The sequence below is a fragment of the Oncorhynchus keta genome, chromosome 27, assembly GCF_023373465.1.
Source record: "Oncorhynchus keta strain PuntledgeMale-10-30-2019 chromosome 27, Oket_V2, whole genome shotgun sequence".
NCBI classification, from domain to species: Eukaryota; Metazoa; Chordata; class Actinopteri; order Salmoniformes; family Salmonidae; genus Oncorhynchus; species Oncorhynchus keta.
This window is the reverse complement of record NC_068447.1, coordinates 40614690-40642687: the sequence shown is the minus strand read 5'-3', so window position 1 is coordinate 40642687 and position 27998 is coordinate 40614690. Positions and strand designations below refer to the sequence as shown.

At 41.6% G+C, this 27998-nt stretch overlaps 1 protein-coding gene across 1 annotated transcript; it reads right to left on the bottom strand.

The window, feature by feature from the left end:
- Window positions 1–15: 15 nt before the first annotated feature.
- LOC118360040 (adenosine deaminase-like) lies at window positions 16–27998 on the bottom strand. Its single transcript, XM_052482427.1, has 11 exons — window positions 27822–27998; window positions 12838–12899; window positions 12383–12505; window positions 7916–8059; window positions 7531–7646; window positions 6484–6608; window positions 5035–5106; window positions 2585–2686; window positions 1601–1668; window positions 1177–1306; window positions 16–1018 (listed from the first exon to the last, which is right to left on the bottom strand). Exons 1-11 carry the CDS (start codon window positions 27966–27968, stop codon window positions 887–889), a joined length of 1221 nt encoding a protein of 406 aa, XP_052338387.1. The 5' UTR covers window positions 27969–27998; the 3' UTR covers window positions 16–886.

The window sequence follows — 27998 nt, the reverse complement described above, 5'->3', positions numbered from 1 at the left end:
AGAATGAAAAGACCATTTGATGCAAAAGTGTTTCATTGTAGACATTGCTTGTATTTTAACACCATTGTCCTCCACAGAATAGATGTATAATACATTGAATTACTTTCAAATTAGTAAAAATGAAAAAATATATAAAATGTGTTACGCTATAAAATCAGAGAAAACATATTACACAAGTTATTCTTAAAACTGGAAGACCACTTTAGTAGGCGGTCTTACAATGAGATGGCTAGTAGATAGTTCGCCACCTAGTGGTCAACTATAACAACATTACATGTTTAGAAAATATTTGGTATAGAGCTGGTAAACCTCATGCATCCCCACATTTTTTTAAAAAGTAAGTTGTGGGCATGGTGATTCAAACGGTCTATTGGCCTAAATCATATATAGTACACAATAGCTTTCCTTTACCACCAGTAGATGAAAAGTACTTACCTTTAAGCATAAATGGATAGTACACATCTATTACATTCAATTAATGATATATGATATATACCGGATGCAAAAAGTACTTTGAGAATTGACTGAGGCATATAAAGTGCTTGTTGTTTGATGAGGCAAGGTAAGTTGTTAGTTTCACATTGAGAATGACCAAACAGATTGTACCGTTTACCATCAGGTTGAAATCAATCATTTAAGAACATCTTTATATATCTCTGCACCAATTCCACAGTAGGCTAAACAACTGCTTTATCAGTGGGATCCACAGTTAGATGGAATACTAATTAACCAGGTTTTTTTCTCCATTGCAATGAGAGCGTTTAAGCTTTGTACAGCAGTACAATAACATATTGCTAGTTCAATGTATGTACACATAGGAGCATAGACATTTCAGAGTGGAAGTAAGAGTTTAAAGTGGTTGGTTCCTGGTTTGTTGTGTTGCCATTTAAGCGGATCTGATCAGTGCTTCATTTGAAAAGACAGTGTTCTCCACCATCCCATAGGCTTCATACAACTCGTTAACAAGATCCTTCTTCTCCTTCTCAGGCAAGAAGCTGGAGTTAGCGGAGTTTATGTTCTGGAAAACAAGGTGAGCGAGAGAGAAACATTCAACCATACAAAGGTGAGTATACTGTAGTATTTGACACGCGTGGTATCATCAACAGTGGTAGATTGTATTTCACGGTATTAAACCACAATGCCAAATTGAAATAAGAGTTCAAATTAGCTTTGTACCAGTCTCTTGAATTCCTCCTCAGTGAAACCCATGTACTCCTGGGCAGTGCTGTAGTCTAAGTGCAGGTTGGAGTTGAAAATCAAAGGGTCATCTGTGTTCAGAGAGTAGTTGGCCTTATCCTTCCTGAATCTACACACACACACACACACACACACACACACACACACACACACACACACACACACACACACACACACACACACACACACACACACACACACACACACACACACACACACACACACACACACACACACACACACACACACACACACACACACACACACGTCATTCCTAGGCGATGAAGTAAACCTTAACGAAAATTAAACAAGCTGAGCCTGTAACTGCGATCTTCATGAATTGGTGAAAACTTGATCCAAAGACGTATCATTCAAATAATATAGGAAGTGAAAGACAGTTTACGTGATGACAGGATGCTCGGTGAAGTCTGGATGACAGGCTCCAGTCAGTCTGCTGGATATGGGACACACCTGAAATCACACAGCATTCCTTCATGTACCTATAGTCGCCAACCTTTTCCAGAAGTGTGCCCTTGCACACTCCCACTCATTGGTAAAAAAAAAAAAAAAAAAACATGATTGGTGTAAGTTTCCACCATTGTTAAATCCATGCCAGAAAGTGTAGAAGTGCACACTTCAAAATAAGGAGTGGGTGAATTGGGACGTAGTCAGATGTACTGCTAGCGGATGAGATGTGTGATGTCTCTCCGTGACCACCAGAGGTCCCTGTGCACTAGCTTGCCATACAGGCCTCCATGGTAGGATATACACAATTAGGAACATGACTGCTCTTTCCATGACAGACTGAGCAAGTGAATCCAGGTGAAAGCTATGATCCCTTATTGATGTCACTTGTTAATCCACTTCAATCAGTGTAGATGAGACAGTTTAAAGAAGGATGTTTAAGCCATGAGAAAATTGAGACATGAATTGTGTGTGTGTGTGTGTGTGTGCCATTCAGAGGGTGAATGGGCATGACAAAAGATTTAAGTGCCTTTGAACAGGGTGTGGTAGTAAGTCCCAGGCACACAGGTTTGAGTGTCAAGAACTGCAACCCTGCTGGGTTTGTCACTCTCAACAGTTTCCTGTGTGTATCAACAATGGTCCACCACCCAAAGGACATCTTGACAACTGTGGGAAGCATTGGAGTCAACATGGGCCAGCATACCTACGGAACACTTTCAACACCTTGTAGAGTCCACGCCCCGACGAATTGAGGCAAAAGGGGGTCCAACTCAATATTAAGGAAGGTGTTTCTAATGTTTTGTACACAGTGTGTATGGCTTGTTTTATGAGATAAAGTGAGTGATACATCATGTAATATACTGTGTCTACAAAGCTCAATGTAACTTTCATTAGAGGTGAAAAGTAACGTGCACATTCTTACCTCAAAATGCATGTTCTGCTCCAGGAGCTGTTTGTACAACACTTGATCCTTCAGTGTGTTGTATCCATGTCCTACTCGCTCTGCTTTCAGGACCTCCACAGCCTGAAGAAGACATCAGATATGGGTCACCAAGCAACTCAAAGGCATGGCAGAGGAATCATGTTAAAGATGTTTTGGGCTGGGGAGGGGTATTTCTCTCCCCGCTCTGCTCTCAAGCACATTGTTATCCGCTCATACGGGAGTAATAAAGACCTAGTGCCCAAATTGTGATTATTATATATATTTTTCTATCATTATTTTTCTATCATTATTTTTTTCATTGTGATATATCAATGGGTGCTACAGAACCCTCATCACCCCTACTTTCCGCGGCTATGCGCAAACAGGTACAAATATTTGTATTTTTCACGTCAACAGAACTACTGGCTGTTGGGTAAATCCATATGATTTAAACGAAACCTTCCTCCCATACATGTTTGCCCATGGAAGAAGTGGTCAGAAAATGACTTTTTGGACCTGAATTTCAAAACATAGAAGTGCTTAAAGTTGACCCATTTTTGCATACCCCACCCTACTAGGAGACATCCATGTCTTCATCACTGGAAAAGATCAATGGTTGATTGATACAGTGCCTTCAGAAAGGATTCAAACCCCTTGACTTGTTCCACATTTTGTTGTGTTACAGCCTAAAATGAAAATTGATTAAATTGCGATTCTTTTTTTGATGTCATTGACCTACACACAAAACCCAATAATGTCAAAGTGAAATTATGTTATTCAACATTTTTACAAATGTATTTAAAATGAAAAGCTGAAATGCCTTGAGTTAATAAGTATTCAACCCCTTTGTTATGGCACGCCTACAGTAAATAAGTTCAGGAGAGAAAATGTGCATGGACGCACTGTGTGCAATAATAGTGTTTAACATGATTTTTGAATGACAATCTCATCTCTGTACCCCACACACACAATTATCTGTAAGGTCCCTCAGACTAGCATTGCATTTAAAACAGATTCAACCACAAAGACCAGAGTGGTTTTCCAATGCCTTACAAAAAAGGACACCTATTGGTAGATGGGTAAAAAAAAAGCAGACAATGAATATCCCTTTGAGCATGTGAGGACCTGCCTTACAACAGGCCTACAAGCCCTCAGTCCAGCTTCTCTCAGCCTATTGCGGACAGTCTGAGCACTGATGGAGGGATTGTGCATCCCTGGTGTAACTCGGGCAGTTGTTGTTGCCATCCTGTACCTGTCCCACAGGTGTGATGTTCGGATGTACCGATCTTGTGCAGGTGTTGTTACAAGTGGTCTGCCACTGCGAGGACGATCAGCTGTCCATCCTGTCTCCCTGTAGCGCTGTCTTAGGCGTCTCACAATACGGACATTGCAATTTATTGCCCTGGCCACATCTGCAGTCCTCATGTCTCCTTGCAGCATGCCTAAGGCACGTTCACGCAGATGAGCAGGGACCCTGGGCATCTTTATTTTGGTGTTTTTCAGAGTCAGTAGAAAGGCCACTTTAGTGTCCTAAGTTTTCATAACTGTGACCTTAATTGCCTACCGTCTGTACGCTGTTAGTGTCTTAACGACCGTTCCACAGGTTCATTAACTGTTTACTGAGCAGCTCATGTTATAGACAGAAGCATGCTACAGGGCAGACCAATCCATCCATTATTTCAGACAATCATGGCTAGAGGGAAGATTCCTGTTTTTTTCTGTGGCTAAACCAACTAGGCTCATAATTTTACAATTTTATTTTTATTTACAGATTGCACACAAGTTTGTTATTAAGGCACATGAAAGTTAACATGTTCCACAAGGCATTTCTGCCCCCAAAAAACACTTTTTCCTCAAATAAATAATGCTAATGTTAGTTAGCATTGCCTCGCAAAACTACCGCCTCATTCTGGACACAGAGACATAAAAATGGTACCCATAAAATCATCTGACTCTGGGGAAGTAGATAAAGGGCCTCATTGCCAAAATTCCGAAGTAACCCTTTAAGGAAAAAAAAGTAACTTTCTGAGCACTTCTACAATGGGCAAATATGTATGGAAGGCTTCGTTCTAATCAAAAAGGGTGCTGTCAAAAAGGGATTGAATTCAAATGAGTTCACCCTACGCCTGGTAATATGCTGTCTTTGGTTGCAACATTTTAAAAGATGGCTTCCATAGAATGGAAGTCACATAGGCTAGTGAAGACTTTCCGGGAGACATGAAATTGGATAGTGTGCTGTGTGTACTGAGTTGTTTAGTTGTTTCCATCTGAAATACATATTTAAGTTGTTATAAAAGGTTTTCACAATGCAATCACTTATAACATAATAACGCTGCTGTGTGTTGAGCAGTAGAGGAAGTCTTGGGTCAAGCTGAACAGCCATTAGACATGTCATTTAAAATTGACATATTTAGTGTTCCCCAAAGACTATAAAGGAAAGGAAAGCTCACCTCTTTCACCACCGAGGCAGGGCCCACCTCTCCTGCGTGGACTGTTCTATGGATCCCACATCTTGCTGCTTCCTGTCAACAAGGTCAATCAGGGTCAATGAAAAGCATCAACACCAAGTTAACCAGAGAACTATCTGGGTTTTACATTAGCAATGCAGTTAGTTCCCGACCTAAATACTTTTCATTGTCTTGAAACTATGTAATTATACATGGATGAGCTACAGTCATAAGATTGTTCCAAGACCTCAGAGATTCCAAGAGCTTGTGCTATTGTCACGAGTAGGGAGATATTTTTTATTTCTTTTTTTTGCCAAGGGCTAGACTGAAAAGGACTACATCTCACCAACAACATTTGAGAAACATCGGATTTTGACAAACCCCAGCAACGCTTCAAAAAAAAGAAAAAATCCATCTAGAGCTTGTTCAGTTATGTTAACAGTCTCTATTAGTGCAGTGCTCTCTTTTAATACTCTCTTAAGGCCAGTTGCCCAGATGCAGATGGAGCTTAGTTCTGGCCTAAAAGGCATCCTTATATTCAATGGAGATTCTCCATTGAAAGTGCCATTTAGTCCAGGACTAGGCTTAATCTGGCTCTGAGATACCAGCCCCTAGTATTTTGCCCTGGCATGTCCAAATTTATCACTCCAGCCTCTGGTCAAACTTACCACAGTGTTTCCAGATATTGTCCTGAGGGAATGATTTAACGGTCTCCTATTCATTTACACCACAAACATGGAAAATAGATCTATGCAAGCAGTACGAACGAAATTCTTGTTGAAATGACATATGTCGACTTTTGGTCGTCTTGTTATTACTACATTTATTACCGACTTATAGTATTTCTAAAGTTGGCCCACTTTACCACAGCGCGAATAGTTTTATTGTTGAAAGTCCTTTGTTATTCTTAAGAACGTTTTTGGGTTTCAAGAAATGGCTCACAGGAATGATCTCGCCATCAAATGTGTCTCTAAAGTGACCGTCATGCCTCTATGTACTGAATGGGTTCTGCTACAGAGCAACTCCATTCATTATAATGACAAGAAAGGTGCAAGTAATTGGCCCGTTAGGAAATACATCAACCAATTGCAGGACTTAAATGTCTGCGGTTCTGCAACATGTCCGGATGTTCTGCAACATCGGTTCTGCAACAATCAAATGTGAATAATTCTTCGTGTTTCCAGTACACCTTCGCTCTATGCTCCCACTCCTTTCAGTTTTGAGAAAGGTGTAGTTTGAGCTCTCACCTTTAAGCCATAAAACCTAGCATGGTATGCTGCATGATAGCAGGACAGTGGTTAACCTCATATCCTGCATACGATGTGCTAAAGACAACTCTAAGTCCTTTAGCATTTCCGTTAACCAGGCATGCTTGCATGACAATGATAAAACAGTTGACTAGAGCACATACAGTATGAATTGGCTAGGAGGGGTTCAAAGTTAGGCAGTTACCTCATAGGCCATCCTGTGTCCTGGGAAGGCCTCACAGTTGAGTGACTCGTCTCCTGCCAGATCAATAGCCACCACTCCGTTCTTCTTATACTTCTTACACAACTCTACCACGTCCATGGACCAGCCTGTGCAACGCAACACACACGTTTATTAGCAGTAGCAACCCAGTAAGGTCAAACAGATAAGATTTTTTTTTTAACACAATGTTTGATTTCTGGGGATGTTTCTGAAATGTTTTCATGCTAGATTTATGACCTAATGGTTATCTAAATGGTCTGCTGCAGTCCACGAATGTGTAATAGGCCAAGCATCTCAGTAAAAGCTAAAAGTATGTATGGAATGTCTGCCTAAAATAGCCACTGACATTTTGTTACATGTAATTACAAATACTATGCTCTGGTAAGTCAGAAAGTTACATCAATCCAGATGACTTAACGAATACCTGCAGCGTTTCCCAAACTCGGTCCTCTGGACCCCAAGGGGTGCCCGTTTTGGTTTTTGCCCTAACACTACACAGCTAATTCAAGTAATAAACTAACCAGCAAACTTTGGTCTTTTGAATCAGCTGTATAGTGTAATATCCAAAACCAAAACGGGCACCCCTTGGGGTCCCGAGGACCGAGTTTGGGAAGCCCTGAAAGGGGATCTTTTGTATGGGAGACAATGCTAGCTCCATTCTGTACTGTAACGTAGGAGATGAGACTTTCAATTGTTCATTCAGTGATACAATACACAAACAAGAGCCCCTTTTTTACTGTCTGCAAATGGTAACATCAGCTAAGGAGAAAAATAAATAAATGTGCACAGCATCACAACCATCGTCAAGTATAGATCAACACAGTTGAGTGGGGATGGAATGAAACGAGAGACAGTCGGAAAATGACGACAACAGAAAGTGTGGGAGGTGTTTTTAAATGTGAAATGTTTTGGCTTGCAACCACCTACAGTGTGATAAGGATCACAGACATTAACTACAGACAACGAGGAGGGAATGAGTCGTGCCAGACAGACAGGACAGGAGCATGAACAGGACAGTGAGGGCATTACTTGGCATGTGGCGCATGCAGCACAGAATGGACCTGGCTTTGATCTTGTACGCCTTCTCTCCCTCGGCCAGTCCCTGGTTCACCAAGTGAACCACCTCATCTGGGCTCAGGTCACCTCTGGGAGAAGAGAGCGAGTGAAATCAAGACCGCGAGAATCCTTGAATGCATTTCTATGTTGAATGTTATACGTTTTGAGCTCTGAGGACAAGAACAGATACCTACAAATGAGATGAACAATACAAAACTCTGCCATTGGAGAGCACAAGGAACTCAAAGAAGTACATGTCCATATATTCAAGTGTGACAATCGCTAATGCGGTATATTTCAAATTCACACTTTTCTGCCAGCTACCTTACCAACTCAGAAACATATCATATCCACTTACTCTTCTTGGTTCCATGGAATGGGTTCCACGTCAGTGTTAGCCAGCAAGTGTGGGCTGTATCTAACTTCAACGTAGATGACCCCTTCTTTGGCTTTGTCCTCCACAAACTCGTAAGCTATCCTCTTGATCGCCTCTCTGTCGCCACTGGAAAGGTAATACAAAATCAGTGGAAGGCCAAGAGAAACAACACGAATATCTAATCAACGATGGCGGGTAAAATGCTAATTGTTAGTCAGCAACAAAAGGCCCTACATTGTTGGGGGATTTCCTCAAATTATGCTCATCCAGATACAAATACAATTTTAAAACAACTTGATTTAGGACACACATAAAACAAAGGAAATGTTCTAGGAACGGCCAACTATTCTTTGCGTCTTTTCCCTCTATGCCTGCAGGGTTAGTAAAAGGGTAGTAGTGTGTCTCTGAATGACAGAAGGGTAATCTGATCGTAGATCCTCAGCACACCACAGCAGGAGGACTATTACTGTCAGAGTCAGAGCATAGCCAGCCGCTGAACCAACCCTCCACGTGACCTCTGAACTGCACTTGAACGTACACTGAGCAATTAACTGCTACTGCCAATAGGACTGACTGTCTGGAGGAGAAAATGACTTATCATTATCCCTGCAATTATCATTATCCCTGCAATGACGATAAAGGGCGTAAGATCAGCCTGTGTACAGTATTTGAAGAATGACATAGGGGATAATAGAATATTATAGTCATTTGTAATAGTAGTTTCATTGGATTTTGAGTGCATATCATTCCGTTATATTGTGCCCATTTCTGCAACAGTCCCTGTGGAGTAATGGGTATGTTGGAGTGGGGGGAAATGTCTGCAAACTCACTCAGATGTTCCTAGCGTCGTTTCCCTCTCTGTTGCTTTTTGACTTCACAACACAGATTCTGTTTCACATCACATGATTGGTCTGAATGTGTGTTGTTCCCCCACCCCCATGCTTATCCATCCACCTACACACACAACTCCTGCATGAGCCAAACGCAGCTAGCAAGTTCCCCCATTTTGTTGTTGTCGTGTAGGGGGGTCGCACCAGACGCAACAACAAAGTTTTCAAGTGAAGGACTTGATAAAGAATGCTTTATTCAGCATAACCGCTAGCTAGCAGCTGCTCTGTCCTGGCTAGAGGCTACGACTACAAACCATTATTGTTTATTTTCATAGTTGTGGGAGGTTGTTGGTTAGTCTGGCAGAGAATTGAAACATCACGTTAGTCTGAGCAGTGGGTGAGGTTTGAGTTTAGATTTTTACTTGGATTGTTGCTTTTTTTCAAAAGTACCATCTGGGGCCCAAAATGTGAAATATGTTGGTACTGTAGATTTTGGGTTAAATATAAAGTCGTGTTGTAATGGGAATGGAATACATAACAACCTTGACTCTGTCTGAGTTCAGTTGGTTGCCAAAGAAACACCTGCTGGCATCATGACGTGCCCCTCTGTGCTGCATGATCGGCATTTCAACTAACTAACCCCCTAGTCTGGCCACCAGAGGAAACATTGTATAATACTGTCTCTGTCTGCGTTACATTCACTCACTAACCAGGAAGAAGACCTATCAAGCACTGGTCTTAAAGCGAAGGTACCCCAATTGGGCTGCTATTTAACTCACACAATTCACAATCATTACAAATGACAGTCCCAATACAAAGCTCCCCCTCACTTTCATATTTTAGCCGTAATTTAACAAATTAGGTGATCACGTGTTCTTTAAAAGCTTGTTGATTGCATTGCGTGTCACGCAAATACATTTAAACTCTTGAATCCTAACACACCGTACAGCAGTTATGATTCTTGCTGAAATAAAACAGGGAAGTAAACAGTACATACAGTACATGTCAGCTCCCTGTCATGGGTCTCTACAGATTGAACTTTCATCTCCATCTAAGAGCCATCTGCAATAATAAAGCTGATTAAAGAGCTTGGTGGAGCACAACCTCCTGTAAACTGAACTTGACACGAACACAAATGAGTTGTGCAGCACCTTGACGTCATCTTGTGCTGTAACACTACCAGCATAAAACAAACTCACCCTAACACTCATTGATCAAGAGATTAATCGAACGTTCACTTTTGAGCAGTGGTCTAAAGTACGTAAGTAAAATTACTTTAAAGTAGTACTTAAGTAGTTTTTTGGGGGGGTATCTGTAATTTGATTTACTATTTATATTTCTGCAAGAGTCCCTGTGGAGTAATGGGTATGTTGGAGTGGGGGGAAATGTCTGCAAACTCACTCAGATGTTCCTAGCGTCGTTTCCCTCTCTGTTGCTTTTTGACTTCACAACACAGATTCTGTTTCACATCACATGATTGGAAAAAAAAAAGACTGCTTCCGGCTTTTACACTGGAAGTGAAAACACGAACGCTTGTTGCTAACTGGCCTGGTCTGAATGCTTTTTGTTCCCCCACCCCCATGCTTATCCATCCATCTAAACACACAAAAATCCTGCATGAGCCAAACGCAGCTATCAAGTTCCCCATTTTGTTGCGTGTGTGTGTGTGCGGGTGGGGGGGGGGGGGGGGGGGGTTCGCACCAGACGCAACAACAAGGTTTTTAAGGGAAGGACTTCATAAAGAATGCTTTATTCAGCATAACCGCTAGCTAGCAGCTGCTCTGTCCTGGCTAGAGGCTACAACTACAAACCATTATTGTTTCTTTTCATAGTTGTGGGAGGTTGTTGATTAGTCTGGCAGAGAATAAAAACATCACGTGTTAAAATCAAATGAAATGTTATTTGTCACATGCGCCGAATACAACAACCTTACAGTGAAATGTTTACCCACAAGCCCTTAACCAACAATACTTTAAGAAGTTAAGATGTAAAAAAAAAAAAGTGTTCAGGAAAAAGTTGAAAATGAAAGTAGAAATAATTAAACAGCAGCAGCAAAATAACAAGCAAGGCTATATACAGGGTGTACCGGTACAGAGTCAACCGGTTAGTTGAGGTAATATGTACATGTAGGTCGAGTTAAAGTGACTACGCAAAGATTATAAACAAAGAGTAGCAGCAGCGTAAAAGAGGAGTCTGGGTAGCCCTTTGATTAGCTGTTCAGGAGTAGAAGCTGTTAAGAAGCCTTTTGGAACCTCGACTTGGCGCTCCGGTACCACCTGCCGTGAGGTAGCAGAAAGAACAGTCTATGACTAGGCTGGCTGGATTCTATGACAATTTTTAGGGCCTTCCTCTGACACCGCCTGATATAGAGGTCCTGGATGGCAGGAAGTTTGGCCCCAGTGATGTACTGGTTTTGAGGTTAGATTTTTACTAGGATTGTTGCTTTTTTCAAAAGTACCATCTGGGGGGCCAAAATGTGAAATATGTTGGTTACGGAAGATTTTGGGTTAAATATAAGGTAGTGTTGTAATGGGAATGGAATACATAACAACCTTGACTCTGAGTTCAGTTGGTTGCCAAAGAAACACCTGCTGGCATCATGACGTGCCCCTCTGTGCTGCATGATCTGCATTTCAACTAACTAACCCCCTAGTCTGGCCACCAGAGGAAACATTGCATAATACTGTCTCTGTCTGCGTTACATTCACTCACTAACCAGGAAGACCTATCAAGTGCTGGTCTTAAAAGTGAAGGTACCTCAATTGGGCTGCTATTTAACTCACACAATTCACAATCATTACAAATGACAGTTCCAAATGACAGTCTTTAAAAGCTTGTTGATTGCATTGTGTGTCATGCAAACACATTTAAACTCTTAACTCCTAACACACTGTACAGCAGTTATGATTGGTAGTTTAGCCCCTTGACACCATCTTGTGCTGTAACACATAAAGTACTTAAGTAAAAACACTTTAAAATACTACTTAAGTCATTTTTTTTGTTATCTGTACTTTGCTTTACTATGTTTTTATTTACTTTCACTACATTCTTTTAAAAAACTATTCAAGTACTAGTTCCATTTTGAATGCTTAGTAGGACAGGAAAATGGTCCAATTCATGCAATTATCAAGAGAACATTCCTGGTCATCCCTACTGCCTCTGATCTGGCGAACTCACTAAACACAAATAATTTGTTTGTAAATTATGTCTCAGTGTTGGATTGGGCCTCTGGCTATCCATACATTTTAAAACAAGAAAACCGTGCCTTTATATTTGCTAAATATAAAGGATTCAAAATTATTTTGATACTTAAGTATATTTTGGCAATTACATTTACTTGTGATACTTAAGTATATTTAAAACCAAATACTTTTAGACTTGAACTCAATAAGTATTTTACTGGGTGACTTTCACTTTTACTTGAGTCATTTTGCATTATGGTATCTTTACTTTTTCTCAAGTATGACAATTGGGTAATTTTTCCACCACTGCTATTGAGTTTGACATCGTGAGACAACTTCTCCCGGTGATAACAACAGTATGAAACCAAAAGCTCAGGGGATTCGTGCAGTAGTCAGCATCTCATTATCTCAGCCATCTTCATGTTCAGGGTACTTACGCAATAACGTGCATGTACTCTGCGAACTTGCTGAGGAACTCTGTGAGGGTGGCAGGCTGGTGTACCACACAGATTCGTCTCATGTCCTCCACTGTGTATGCAGGTAGGGGGATCCCACGTCGCCTGGTACAGACATACAGAAACAGAGGACTTTAAAATTAGAACCAGCAATAGGTAGCCACAGCTGCTCAATGTTCATTTCAATTCATTATATTAATGACTTAAAGGAAATTGCTAGTTTAAAAACAGCCCCATAACTAGGCCTACATGTTCCAAACGAAAGATACTGAAAGAACAATGTGTCACATGAACCTAATAAACCATGTCACTTGAGTCTAATAGCCCTTTTACCAAAGGTAAATTGACAGTTAATGTTTAAAGAGAACTTGCAAAACCTGTAATAAAACACACTATTTAAACAAAATACTAAGAATTCAACAGGTTTATAGACTTACTTGGCAACGTCTAGGATGGTCTCCACTCGGAGAGCGCCATCAAGATGCACATGCAGCTCAATCTGAAGATGAGACAAAATTCAAAATGTAATGTACTTTAACCTAATGACCTATAGAGTAATTTAGCCTGAATTGAAGTACAGACAATCAGGATGAACTCAAACAAATCAATAGACTAAACATTGGCAAATGAGAGAGCATGTGTTGTTGTGTGATGTGGTTCAATGCAATGTGTTGGCTGGACCACATCTATAACGAATGCAGTGTGCATGACTGGGCACCGTAGTTTTTGCAGTCGGTGAAAAGGCCAGGGATGCCAGAGAAGGTTCAAAGAAGAGCAACTGAGTGCTCGGCCCTTATTCCATCAGAGCTGACAGATGAAAGTGCTAAATCTTGCCCAGCTACTCTACACCAGCTGACTACAGGGCATATTGACTGTGGTCACCCCATGCCTCAGTTACAACTAATAAAACATGACCAGAGGATTCGATTGTAAAGGGAAGGTATATAATGTATCGTTTTTGTTATCTTTTGACCGTCTGAGGCACATACTGGATGAGATTGAAAATATAGGTAATGTATTCCTAAGAAATAACAAATCTTCCAAGACGAGCAACAGGAAATAACCTTGAAAAGTTCTAAGCCATCTTTATCATCTTACAGTTTACAGGTGTAGGATCTTAATTTGATTACTCTGTTATTGCTGGGAATTTTCTCTGCACCATAGGATTTACTGAAAACCTGCACTAACAATTGGTTATTTTTACAGTATTGCACTGTTCATGTAGCTTAAATTTTGGCTAGCTAATAGCCTAACCACTGATCAAGCAACATTGCGTTGGCGGAAAGTACATATGGACTAAACGTTCAAATCCTGTTGCTGCAGTACTATTTTGTTACGACAATACTGGTCAAATTAAGATCCTACGGCCTCCTGGGTGGTGCAGTGGTTAAGGGCGCTGTACTGCAGACCCAGCTGTGCCACCAGAGACTCTGGGTTCGCGCCCAGGCTCTGTTGTAACTGGCCGCAACCGGGAGGTCCGTGGGGCAACGCACAATTGGCCTAGCGTCGTCTGGGTTAGGGAGGGTTTGGCTGGTAGGGATATCCTTGTCTCATCATGCACCAGTGACTCCTTTGGCGGGCCGGGCGCAGTGCGCGCTAACCAGGTGCACAGTGTTTCCTCTGACACATTGGTGCGGCTGGCTTCTGGGTTGGATGCGCGTTGTGTTAAGGAGTGTGGCTTGGTTGGGTTGTGTATCGGAGGACGCATGTCTTTCAACCTTCGTCTCTCCCGAGCCCGTACGGGAGTTGTAGCGATGAGACAAGATAGTAGCTACTAAACAATTGGATACCATGAAATTGGGGAGAAAAAGGGGTAAAATTCAACAATAAATTATTTATTTTTTAAATTAAGATCCTACACCTGTCTGACAGGTTGGCTCTTGAAGGGAATACTATTACGGTTATTACATATTGAGTTTAGTACGAGTGTGATAATTATGGTCTGACATGATCCCAGGAAACCAACGCCTTGAAATACTAATATGTTTTCTCTAGGAAATGTGAAGGTAGTCTATTTTAGTATAATTTAATGTATGTAATTAACAGTGCGAAAATCACGGTAGGCCCTATGTGTCCTGACTTTAACATCAATCTGAAGACAGTTATTTATCTAATTAACTAACTATGTTTAATTGTTACCCAATTTTGTATTAATTATGTAACAAGTAACTCATTAGGATCTGGGGCACCACGAGAGTGGTTCTTTAAAGAGTTACCATCTCCCGAATTAAACTCTAAAAAGGCCTTTACCCATCACATCTATAAACAGTCAACTTATCATAACCTTGTATCATATCATTCTGAACAGTCGTAGCCTCCTTGCATCTGCAAAAACCTGAGGCTTACTTATGATTCAGTATGACACAAATTGGTTTAATTATTTATTTACAAGCTAATTAAATGGGAACACAGGATAAACATACACACTCCGTACTGGTTATTGACTGGAGATGTAATACGCTGATAACATGTCCATAGAGGAATGACAACAACATTGACGCTTGTTAAAGAAGAGATGGAGAGGAAAAGGGACAGAGACACTTAACATTGGTACATTCAGAAACTTCTCTCACCTAAAGTAACCATATACTTTGCACACAAACCGTCGCCCGCTTTGAGTAAGAAATCATGAATGTATATACGTGAAATTCCTGGGTTCGGCGGTGAACAGGGCAATATGAATTAGGAAAGTGATTTGGTTAAGAGAGGGATGTGCTTCGTCTATACAAACAGTCTTCCCGCCGAAACCCTAACACGTCCTAAAGCGAATACTGGAACAATATTTCTAACAGACGAATGTGGGGAATGGTGAACTAAAGAATAATCATGTCATATGGGTTGATATTTTGTGATGTCATTAAAAAGGTTATAAAGGAAATACTGTAACTTGAAAAGTATATACACTACATGTATGAAGTCTCCATCCTTAACGTTGTAAATGAAATAACAAAAATACTTTCATCATTTGTCATATGTTTTGAATGTGATTTTAGGAGCCATGAGAATTTGTCTCCTATAAACTTTACACATGGTAAGTAGCCACGCCCCGAGTGAGGTCAGAGAGTGTGTCAGCCTGATGGAACCGCCCCCTTCTACCAGAGTGCATAGAAGGATTGGTAAAGAAGTTAACATTAGACCAGAAAACCGTGAAGTGTTAGCTACACATTTGAAATGATTGGAACTTTGAACCTCAACACGAGGTGAAGAAAATAAACTCAACTCCCAGACCAGAAAAGCGTCGAGCTGCAGCTCACGCCAGAGTGGTTTGAACCCTGAATACCAACATGATTTGGAGAAGAAAACCCTCTCAGACAATCACTGGTACAGCTGATTAGCTGTCCTAAAACAAATATCTAGAAAAGCGAATTTAAGTGGGACCATCCTACTACTCTTCGAACCATTCCACCGTACTACTCTTCTCAAATCAATGTAGTACGCTACTTTCATCACCATCGACACGGCTGGCTATCCTATCTTCCAAGGAGCATCTTCCAGAGTGAACAACAGTAGGAGACGGAAAACGGGGTCCCCTTTTGGACAATCAGAGCCTTACAAGAGTTCCGCTGAAAGGCCAACCCAACATTCTTCCTAAGGAGGGCTGGTTCAGACAGAGATAATAAACGAACGAAGGCATTCACACATAAATACATTCATCTTACTCCAAACGGGCGGCAATTCATGTGCAAAGTATATGATTACTGTGAGAATAGTTTAAACGATGTGTCTCTTTTTCCTCTATCCCTTTCCATGTCGTTGTGTAACAAGCCGCCATATGTTGTTGTGTCAGTCCGCTAGAGACACTTTCTAATGTATTAAAAGTAAGTGTGTATGTTATCCTGCGCTATTATTTAGTTAGCTAATTACCCCCGATCACGCTATGCGATATCCTGGCGACGTTGGCTTGCTAAGCTCACGTGCAGGTATATGTCATCGGTCAAACGGTCGTCTCGCGCCAAACTGCACAGTTTGCAGGCCGTCCAAAAGGCACTCCTTCAATATAAAAGTTGTTTTGACTAAAACACTTTCACAAGGTTGAAGCAATAACATGTTCAACTACTTAAGACATTGGCTCCAATCTAGGTTCTGCCTTTAGATTTAGAGAACATGAACAATTTAAGGAAGAATGTTTCACTTCTCAAACCCTAAACCCCGGCCACATCTGCTTAGTCTGCTTCGCAAGCATTTCTGGAAATCGTGCACCTGGTTTTAGAAACTCTGTGGCTGTTGGGTCACATTGCTGCCTCTGTCACTGGAGGCCTTGAACGTGTGCAGGATATCATGAACTCAAGCAGATTATCAAGATGTTTTGGAGTGCAATGTTCATGATTTTTTTAGGAAAAGTGCAAGGGTGACAATTTATTTGCCCGCGATTGTCCATGCAGTGGAAAAGATAGTTATTTATAATCTGTGCTCTTGCCACTTACATAGATACAGGAACTGAAAGAAAATGTCTATTTCAACTTTATTTTGTTAGCGTGTGTAACAGGCAGGCATGGCAGTAACAGAATTCATAATCAAGACTCATCAAACGATGCAACATGTTATGTAATGCACAGTATATACTTATATCACATGGATAGTTGACCTGTGGTCAATAAGAGAAAGAGTGAATGAGTCAAGTCATTGTCCTGCCCCTTTCTTACGGTCTACCTCCTTACAGTTAGTGTAACATAATAAAATGGACATACAGGGTATATATGGTATACCATTATTAGATATAGGAAGGACAACCCCTGTGTGTACACACACACACACACACACACACACACACACACACACACACACACACAGGGGTTGTCCTACCTATATCTAATAATGGTATACCGGTGTAAAAAAAACTATTGGGTCGCTAAATCTGGCGGAATGAAGGACCATGTAAAAAACTGTTGGTAGCTAAATCCGTCTAGAAGGACCATGTTGAAACGGTTGGCTGGTATGCCCTCACCTTCTGAGCAGTCGGCTATGAATGCCCCCATATTGGTTTTGTTTTCTGCCCACTATAGTACGGTCTGGTCAGAACATGATGTTGAGGCCCATACTGAACACTTGGAAACAGCTATGTGTGTTGGGGACCATTTGAATATGTTTATACACTACAGTCACCAAAGGTATGTGGACACCTGCTCATTGAACAGCTCATTCCAAAGTCATGGGCATTAATATGCTGCCCCCTTTGCTGCTCTAACACCACAAGTGCATTAGTGAGGTCAGGGCTCTGTGCAGGCCAGTATAGTTCTTCCACAAAGATCTCGACAAACCATTTCTGCATGGACCTCGTTTTGTGTTTGTGGGAATTGTCATGCTGAAACAGGAAAGGGCATTCCCTAAACTGTTGCCACAAAATTGGAAGCACAGGATTGTCTAGAATGTCATTGTATGCTGTAGCGTTAAAATTTCCCTCCATTGGAATTATGGGGCCTAGCCCAAACCATGAAAGACAGTCCCAGACAATGATTACTTCTCCACCTAACTTTACAGTTGGCACTATGCATGAGGGCAGGTAGCATTCTCCTGGCATCCGCCAGCCAAGATTCGTCCATCAAACTGCCAGATGGTGAAGCGTGATTCATCACTCCAGAGAACGTGTTTCCACTGCTCCATAGCCCAATGGCGGTGAGCTTTACACGACTCCAGCCGACGCTTGGCATTGAGCATGGTGATCTTAGACTTGTGTGGCTGCTCGGCCATGGAAACCCATTTCATGAAGCTCACTACAAATGGTACTGCGGATGTTGCTTCCAGAGGCAGTTTGGAACTTGGTAATGAGCGTTGCAACCTGAGGACAGACGATTTTTACATGCTCCAGCACTCGGTGGTCCCGTTCTGTGAGCTGGTGTGGCCTACCACTTCGCGGCTGAGCCGTTGTTGCTCGTAGGTAGCATCCTATGACGGTCCCAGGTTGAGTCGCTGAGCTCTTCAGTAAGGTCATTCTACTGCCAATGTTTGTCTATGGCGATTGCATGGCTGTGTGCTGGATTTTGATACACCTATCAGCAACGGGTGTGGCTGAAATAGCCGAATCCATCAATTTGAAGGGTTGTCCACATACTTTGGTATATGTATGATTGTGGTAAATCGAATGACTTGGACTATTATTGTTGTGGTTCTAGAAGACAAATATCTGCACACATGTAAACAGTATTAGTTAAGGGTTATAACTATGCAATATACATACAGTACCAGTCAAAAGTTTGGACACACCTACTCATTCATGGGCATTTCTTTATTTTTACTATTTTCTACATTGTGGAATAATACTGAAGACAAACTACGAAATAACACATCTGGAATCATGTACAGTAGTAAGCAAAAGTATTTTATATTTGAGATTCTTCGAAGTAGCCATCCTTTGACAACTTTGCATACTCTTAGCATTCTCTCAACCAACTTCACCTGGAATGCTTTTCCAACCGTCTTGAAGGAGTCCCACATATGCTGAGCACTTGTTGGCCGCTTTTCCTTCACTCTGCGGTCCAACTCATCCCAAACCATCTCAATTGGGTTAAGGTCCGGTGATTGTGGAGGCCAGATCTGATGAGGCACTCCATCGCTCTCATTCTTGGTCAATTAGCACTTACACAGCCTGGAGGTGTGTTGGGTCATTGTCCTGTTGAAAAACAAATGATAGTCCCACTAAGCGCAAACCAGGTGGGATGGCATATCGCTGCAGAATGTGCCATGAATTCGAAATAAATCACTGACAGTGTCACCATCAAAGCAACCACACACCATAACACCTCCATGCTTCACGGTGGGAACCACACATGCGGAGATCATCTGTAAACCTACTATGCGTCACACAGCGGTTGGAACCAAAAATCTCCAATTTGGACTCATCAGACCAAAGGACAGATTTCCACCGGTCTAATGTCCATTGCTCGTGTTTCTTGGCCCAAGCAAGTCTCTTCTTCTTCTTCTTGTCCTTTAGTAGTGTTTTTTTTGCAGCAATTTGACCATGAAGGCCTGACTCACACAGACTCCTCTGAACAATTGATGTTGAGATGTATCTGTTACTTGAAATCGGTGAAGCATTTATTGGGCTGCAATTTCTGAGGCTGGTAACTCTAATGAATTTATCCTCTGCAGAGGTAAATCTGGGTCTTTCTTTCCTGTGGTGGTCCTCATGAGAACCAGTTTCAACTTTCAAAGTTCTTGAAATGTTCCAGATTGACTGACCTTCATGTCTTAAAGTAACGATGGACTGTCGTTTCTCTTTGCTTATTTGAGCTGTTCTTGCCATAATATGGTCTTTGTATTTTACCAAACAGGGCTATATTCTGTATACCACCCCTACCATGACACATCACAACTGATTGGCTCAAACACATTAAGGAAATAAATTCCGCAAATTAACTTTTAACAAGGCACACCTATTCATTTCAAATGGATTCCAGGTGACTACCTCATGAAGCTGGTTGAGAGAATGCAAAGAGTGTGCAAAGCTGTCATCAAGGCAAAGGGTGGCTATTTGAAGAATCTGAAATATAAAATACAATGTAGAAAATAGTAAAAATTAAGAAGAACCCTTGAATGAGTAGGTGCATGCAAACTTTTGACTGGTACTGTACATGTAGATGATTAATTGACAAACAGCATTAAGCTTACAACATGTCTATAAAGGGCTATAAACACAGCATCAACATAAACATTCACTCTTGGAGAGAGAGAAAAACAAATTACTTGGATTGACAACCTCTCTCCAAGCCTGGTGCGAGAATCTGCAATTTTATCAGATCTGGCAAGGTGCCACAGGGTCATAAATTACTCAGAGCATGAGCAAGCGCCAAGAACAGTCTGTGATGAATTTAGAAGCTCATCCAAAGCAATAAACCTCCTCATTTTTTAAAATTAACTAGGCAAGTCAGATAAGAACAAATTGTTATTTACAATGACAGCCTACGGCGGCCAAACCCGGACGATGCTGGGCCAATTGTGCGCCGCTTTATGGGACAACTCCCAATCATGGCCAGATGTGTTACAGCCTGGATAATAAAAGGCAACTATGGAAAAAGCTGAGATAGCGTGTGCATGCCAAAGACTGTTTGGGGTGAAACGGTTCGTGTATTCTTATCGAACCGTTCGGAACAGGGTCCAGGGTGCACTGTACACACTGCGAACCGAACAATACATTAATCATATAGCTAGGAAAATACATACATATTTAATTGTAATTTAAATGTATTATTGCATAAACCAATGGCGTATAAATTAACGTGGGAAAAATATCCACATAAGTAATAAAGATGTCTTAAAAAAATAAAAAGTTTCGACTTGTAGCTGTATGCAGCTCTGCTCATTAGTCATTTCACTCTAGCGGGAACAGAGCTGAGAGACCGTTGTAGCAGCAATTAGCTTACGAAGGAATTAGCAGTTAGCGACATGCTAGAAGACACCCCAGTATCATTCAGGTCTGCCATCTGGGAACATTTCGGTTTCCCTGTAAACTGTAACAAGGATGGCCAACGAGTGGTGGATTAAACCTCTAACAACATGTAGGCTCTGTTCATTGCCGATAGCCTATTTAAGTGACAATACGAGTAACATGACTACTCATTTGCGCCGGCATCACCCAAAAGTGCCAATCTGTGGGGCTTGGTGAAACACAGCGATAGCTAAATTCATAGCGGCAGATATGAGACCCTTCTCTGTGTTAGAGAATACGGGATTCAGAAACATGTTTAACGTGTATTAATCTAGCATCTCAAAAAGCAATGTCATTGAATCCATTATCCTTCTTTCATAACAGCACAACTGCTGCACATGTTTTCAAGACAACAGGAGATGCTGGAGCTGCCAAACTACAAACTAATTCAAGATGTCCCTACTAGATGGATTTCAAGCCATGACATGGTTGAGAGATACCTTGAGCAGAAAGTTGCAGTGTGTTCTTACACTGACTGATCAAGCTGTGAGGAAGAATGTCAAAGATAGTGACTTTGTCTGAAAATGACATAAGACTAGCAGAGGAGGTTATCAAAGTGTGCAAACGTCTCAAAACAGTCACAACACTGATATGCACCAAGAGCATTTCATCGGTTTCCATGGTCAAGCCTATGAAAAACAATGATCCTGAACTCAACGGTGGCATCCGATGAAGATGAAGGAAGGGATGCAGGAAGGGATGTCAAGACTGTGATCAGAGTTAACCTGGAGCCTAGATATGCTGACCCTGGTGGTGTCTAAGACTTCTTACACAAGAGCACCGCTTTGGACCCCCGGTTCAAGTCCCTGCTGCACCTGGATGCTGCTGCTCGTCTGAGAGTCGACAATGAACTCACAGCAGAGATTGTGACCAATATACAACAGGTATTGTATTTATTTTGTTCACGTGACATTTATTATTTGATTAATTAGTGATTTAACAATTCATTACAAAGTAATAATTGTAATTGTCATAATAGTGTCTGATATATATTTCTAACAACAAATCATATTTTTAAAGGCACTTAAAAGATAGATGAAAATTCCTAATTTAATTCTACAGGGTCAAGCCACAGATACCACACGAGCCAACCCCTCTCCAGAGACTGCAGACGTTCTCCTCCAGAAAAGAAGTCTGCCATGGCGGAGCATTTTGGGGAGTTGTTCACGACCCAGGAGCAGGGAACCAAGTCAAAGGTCAAGGTCATAGAGGAGGAGGTGACCTCATACAGGGAAGTGGACTGTATTCCCCTGGATGCTGATCCACTTACATGGTGGAAGACCAAAGGGTTAACATGTTGCCATGTTAGCAAGGTGCTACCTGGCTGTGCCTGGGACCTCTGTCCCTAGCGAGAGGATATTCTCCACAGCCCCTCTGACATTGTCACAGCAAGCTGATCTGTGCTAACTGCAGATAATGTGGATAGACTAATCTTCTTAAAGAAAATCTTGAAAATCTGATGAAAATGTTGTTATTTTTTCCAAGTAACCAGTCTCAAGTGGTCCTATTTTGTTTAAGACACTGCTATGGGACTTAATTTTGATATATGATGCTTGGACTATGCACTCTGGTTGAAGTTCTGTTTTAAATGACTATTTAATTTCATGTTATAAGGCAGGCACTGCTGTTTTTTGTTGTCCCTTTGTTTCTATCTGCTCCTGGGAATTCAATCTACCCGTGTTTACTATTATAATACATGGAAAATCTAAATACAAATGACATATTTCTCAGGCGTTTATTTTGTCGATGCATTGAAGCCGTACCGAACCTTGACACCACTGTACCGTACCGAACCTTGACACCACTGTACCGTACCGAACCTTGGCACAACTGTACCGTACCGAACCTTGACACCACTGTACCGTACCGTACCTTGACACCACTGTACCATATCGTACCGAACCATGAGAACCGTTTTACCCCTAATGTTTTACCAATACAACAATTAAACCACTTCTACAAAAGTACTTGTGCAATCAATGCAATAAAGACACTTATGGCAATACAAAATAATACTATATTCAATAAACAATACACAAACCAGTATTGGCAACTCTAACATTCAAATAAATGTTACAGCCATCCAGTAGAACATATGGTTGAAACTTATCAAAGTAACATTAAGTAATTAGTGGTAATTATTAAAGCATGCAACACCCCCATTAAAACCCCCCTGCAACTTAAATTTCAATGCAAGCACATCATTCAGAGACATTTGTGTCACTGTCGACAATAAAAAGGTCTCTGAAACATGAGTCTTCTCCCTTCGGAAGACGATAACACTCTGACCTGAATGGGCGGGTGCAAGTCTCTACTAGATGAGCATTTCCAAGCGCTCTAATTGGTTGGGAATGGCAGGGCTAGGATAACTAAGGTAGGCTTAGCAGCCAACCTAACGGGATTTAAGGGAAACTGAAGGGCCTGTGAGGGGAAGTTAGGTAGAGGGGAATTTTTTTACTGGTGTTATATTTTGTTTGTGTTATACTCTACATAAACAGTACATATCCTACTGCCGAACACATTAATCAGTCTGATTCCACCAGTAAAGCACATACCAATTCAACCATCCATCACCACAGTGGCATGTTACCTAATACTCATTATAAACTGGGTGGTTCGAACCCTGAATGCTCGTTGGCTGAAATACCTGATATCAGACCATATACCATGGGTATGACAAAAAAGTGTACTGGTCTAATTACATTGGTAATCTGATAATATTTGTGGAATATAAAAATACTTGCTTAATATATGTTTTACAGTTTCTTTAAATACTTTGAAAATGCAATGTATTTCAATGTGAAAACTGAAATGGTCTGTCTATTTATTATTTTTCCATTTTAGTAGACTCTTATCCAGAGCAACTTAGTGAGTGCATAATTTTTCATACTGGTCCCCCGTGGGAATCAAACTGTCACGGATCCCTCCGGAACTTTCATTACGCACACCTGTCCCCAATTCACACTGATTAGTACTTGTACAAGTGTGCCATTTGGTTTCCATTGGGTGGTCGATTATTGCTCCAATGTTTGTTGGTGCGTGCGAGTACCTGTTTTTGTGCCATTGAGGATTGCGCAGATGATTACGGGTCTCGTCCCGTGTGTTAATCATTGTGCTCGTGTGTTATTTATTCGAGCATACACAAAACAGCCCTCATTGTAAGTGTTTCTAAAATCCCAGATGGGAGAAATGAATAGTGGAAAAACGATTGGAACCATTTCCCTGTTTGCGCAATGGGTTTTATTGGTACAATGACTCATACTGTGGTACTCTGTTGCTTAAGTATACTGCATGCTATGTAAAACCTCAGTAAGTGACTGACAAAATATATCAATAGAAAATGTAGACCATCCAGGCCAGTGGTAGTCATTGCACGGCCCGCAGGCCGAGCCATTCATTTGTGGCTCGCTCTGATTTACCTATTTTCCATTCATAATACATAACAATGACGCAATTTCAATTAAATGTGTTTAATGCAGGCCTGAATCACTTTTGTTGAATATATCTATTGTTCCCTGGACGGAAGATGGATAGCAGTATAGCACAGCTGTGGAACATAAAGGCCGAAATAGAACACAACTGCTCAGCTACAGCGACTGACACATATCAGTTTGCTACTAGCTCATTTTGCAGTCTGGTCGACATGGATCGATTTATTGTAAAAAAAGAAACGTCAATCCATTGACAATGAAAATGAGGGGGAAGCTATGAACGAACAACCGCCGGAGAACCAGGAGAATCAGGAAGATGGCGGCGGGGAAATGAAGCTAGCTAATGCAGCTAACGTAGCTAAGAGAAGTATGCGGTCGATTCAAGAAGAACACAGAAAGTTCCAAGAGAAATGGACAGACAAGTATTGTTTTGTACTGCATGATGGGACTAGCTCACTGTCTTATTTGCCAGAAGGCAGTCAATTGTTTTAAACAAGCACATTTAGAGAGTGACATTTCCAGTCACGTCATGCCCACTTTGACAAAACATGTCCACCGGAAATTCTGTGAGTTGCTGGAGGAATACCAGACAGTATACGGCGACTTGATATTTCACAATGAGGTGAGATGTCTGTCTCCTGGCAGAATTTTGGATAGATTTCTCTCTCCTCCCTCAAAATCTGTGAATTTGTTGCAAGAAAGAGGAGAGGAACTAAAGTGGATGATCCACAGTTGATATTAAAGCTGGCTTTTTTAACTGACATCACCTGCCACCTGAACATGGTGAGTCTCCAGCTCCAAGGGAAAGATAAAACTCTGGACAAAATGCTGCGTGTGGTCACAGCATTTCAAAATAAAAATCACCACACTGTTCATACCTGACAGACAGTTTGTTCATTTCCCAAAACTCAGAGCAGTCACCACATCCAACACAGACATTTTAGATATGATGCATTTGTGCGTGTGTTGGAAGAGTTGAAGTTGGAGTTTGAGTCAAGATTCAAGGATATGATGGAGTACAAGGAGTTTTTCAACTTCATTGAGAACCCCTTCCATGCGCCAATAGCATCTCTGACCCCAGTCATCACAGCCCTCTGTTCTGACCGTGCTGACATAGAGAGTGAGCTGCAGGCAAATTACACATTTCAAAGTGAACTAAGATCAGGTGTTACCCATTTCTGGAGCCTTGTGTAAGACACAGAGTATCTATCCACTTCTGAAGCATCCACTTCTGAAGCAGTGTGTGCAAAAGGTAAACATTTTTGTCAGCACTTATTTATGTGAAGCAAAATGTTCAACAATGTACATTGTGAAACAAAAACAGAGAAACAGACTGACCAATGCACACCTGGATTGCCTCACAAGAATAGCAGCAACATACGATACATTTAGAATTAATTCAGTCAAGGAGCAGAAGGGACATTTTCACTCATCCAACTACTGAGGTAACCCTTAATATGGGTCTTATACATGTGATGTAGCCTATTATATGTGTGTGTGTGTGTGTGTGTGTGTGTGTGTGTGTGTGTGTGTGTGTGTGTGTGTGTGTAAAGTCCCTTTATCAGGACCCTGTCTTTCAAAGATATTCCGTAAAAATCCAAATAACTTCATAGATCTTCATTGTAAAGTGTTTAAACACTGTTTCCCATGCTTGTTCAATGAACCATAAACAATTAATGAACATGCACCTGTGGAACCGTCGTTAAGACAATAACAGCGTACAGACGGTAGGCAATTAAGGTTACAGTTAATAAAACTTAGGACACTAAAGAGGCCTTTCTACTGACTGGAAAATACCAAAAGAAAGATGCACAGTGTTTCTGCTCATCTGCATGAACATGGCTTAGTTATGCTGCAAGGAGGCATGAGGACTGCAGATGTGGCCAAGGCAATAAATTGCAATGTACTGTGAGACGCCTAAGACAGGTAGACAGGACGGACAGCTGATCGTCCTCGTAGTGGCAGACCATGTGTAACAACACCTGCACAGGATCGGTACATCCAAAAATCACACCTGCAGGACAGGTACAGGATGGCAACAACTGCCCGAGTTACACCAGGAACGCACAATCCCTCCATAAGTGCTCAGACAGTCCGCAATAGGCTGAGTGAGGCTGGGCTGAGGGCTTGTAGGCCTGTTGTAAGGCAGGTCCTCACCAGACATCACCGGCAACAACGTTGTCTATGGGCACAAACCCACCATTGCTGGACCAGACAGGACTGGCAAAAAGTGCTCTTCACTGACGAGTCGCGGTTCCAGATTTGCGTTTATCGTCGAAGGAATGAGCGTTACACTGAGGCCTGTACTCTGGAGCGGGATTGATTTGGTCTGGGGCGGAGTGTCACAGCATCATCAGACTGAGCTTGTTGTCATTGTAGGCAATCTGAACGCTCTGCATTACAGGGAAGACATCCTCCTCCCTCATGTGGGAGGCTTCCTGCAGGCTTATCCTGACATGACCCTCCAGCATGACAATGCCACTAGCAATACTGCTCATTCTGTGCATGATTTCCTGTAAGAAGAGAATGTCAGTGTTCTGCCAAGGCCAGCAAAGAGCCCGGATCTCAATGCCACTGTGCACATCTGGGACTTGTTGGATCGGAGGTTGAGGGCTAAGGCCATTCCCCCCAGAAATGTCCGGGAACTTGCAGGTGTCTTGGTGGAAGAATGGGGTAACATCTCACAGCAAGAACTGGCAAATCTGGTGCAGTCCATGAGGCGGAGATGCACTGGAAGTACTTAATGCAGCTGGTGGCCCCACAAGATACTGACTGTTACTTTTGATATGGACCCCCCTCCCCTTGTACAGGGTCACATTCCATTTCTGTTAGTCACACATCTGTTTAACTTGTTCAGTTTATGTCTCAGTTGTTGAATCTTGTTATGTTCATACAAATATTTCCACATGTTAGGACTGCTGAAAATAACGCAGTTGACAGTGAGGACGTGTTTTTTTTACTGAGTTTATATATTTGTGATGTGCTGTAATCAAATGTGCATGTGCTCTATTGCTCCGAATTTGCTCTCAATTGATAATATTGGAAGAAAACGTACAACAAATGTAAGTTCTGTGCCGGCCTCTGAATGATTGTCTCAACCCAAAGTGCCCCCTTACAAAAAATAGTGAGTAACACCGATCTAGGCTATGCATTCTCCATTTAACGTGTTGCTCGGCGAGGCTTGTGCAAATTAATAGGTTAATTGCGCAATGACGGCAGTTCTGCTGTAGTAGTAGACTGGGACTCCTTAAAAACATGCCACTTTGTCCGAAGTGATTTTCGTAGCAGTGTTAGGAAAGCATTTTCGCTAACCTTAACCTAATTCTCCTAACCTGCTGCGTGATTTCTCCTAACCTGTAGACTACCTTTCGTTTCTTCTAACCATGTGCATCCGGGGTTTTAGAATCAAACAGATGAATTAACGAAGTGAAACCTTACCATATAAACAAAGTAGCCGAGTGAACTGGTATATTTCCTAAATACAAGAACGTGGTTGAGTAATACGAGTGAATCATTTACTGCAAAATTCGCTTTGCATGATACATTATGTTCTTCATTTGTAACTTACCTTTGGTTTGTTAAATACTATTTGCTCTGTAAAGTATTCTGCCATTGTGAAAGCTCTCCTGTGACTGCCGATGAATGTGAAACTGCTGATAGCACAGAATGAATGGCGCGACTTCAAGCTTCTCCCGGTCAGGACTAACGTTCCCATTATATAGGCAGGCCTACATGGCTAGCGCGA

Coding starts and splice junctions, on each gene's coding strand:
- LOC118360040 (XM_052482427.1), bottom strand. CDS start 27,968: ATGGGAACGTTAGTCCTGACCGGGAGAAGCTTGAAGTCGCGCCATTCA. Junction 12,506..12,837: donor ACCATCCTAGACGTTGCCAA/GTAAGTCTATAA, acceptor TGTCTGTACCAG/GCGACGTGGGATCCCCCTAC. Junction 5,107..6,483: donor GACACAGGATGGCCTATGAG/GTAACTGCCTAA, acceptor CCTTGTTGACAG/GAAGCAGCAAGATGTGGGAT.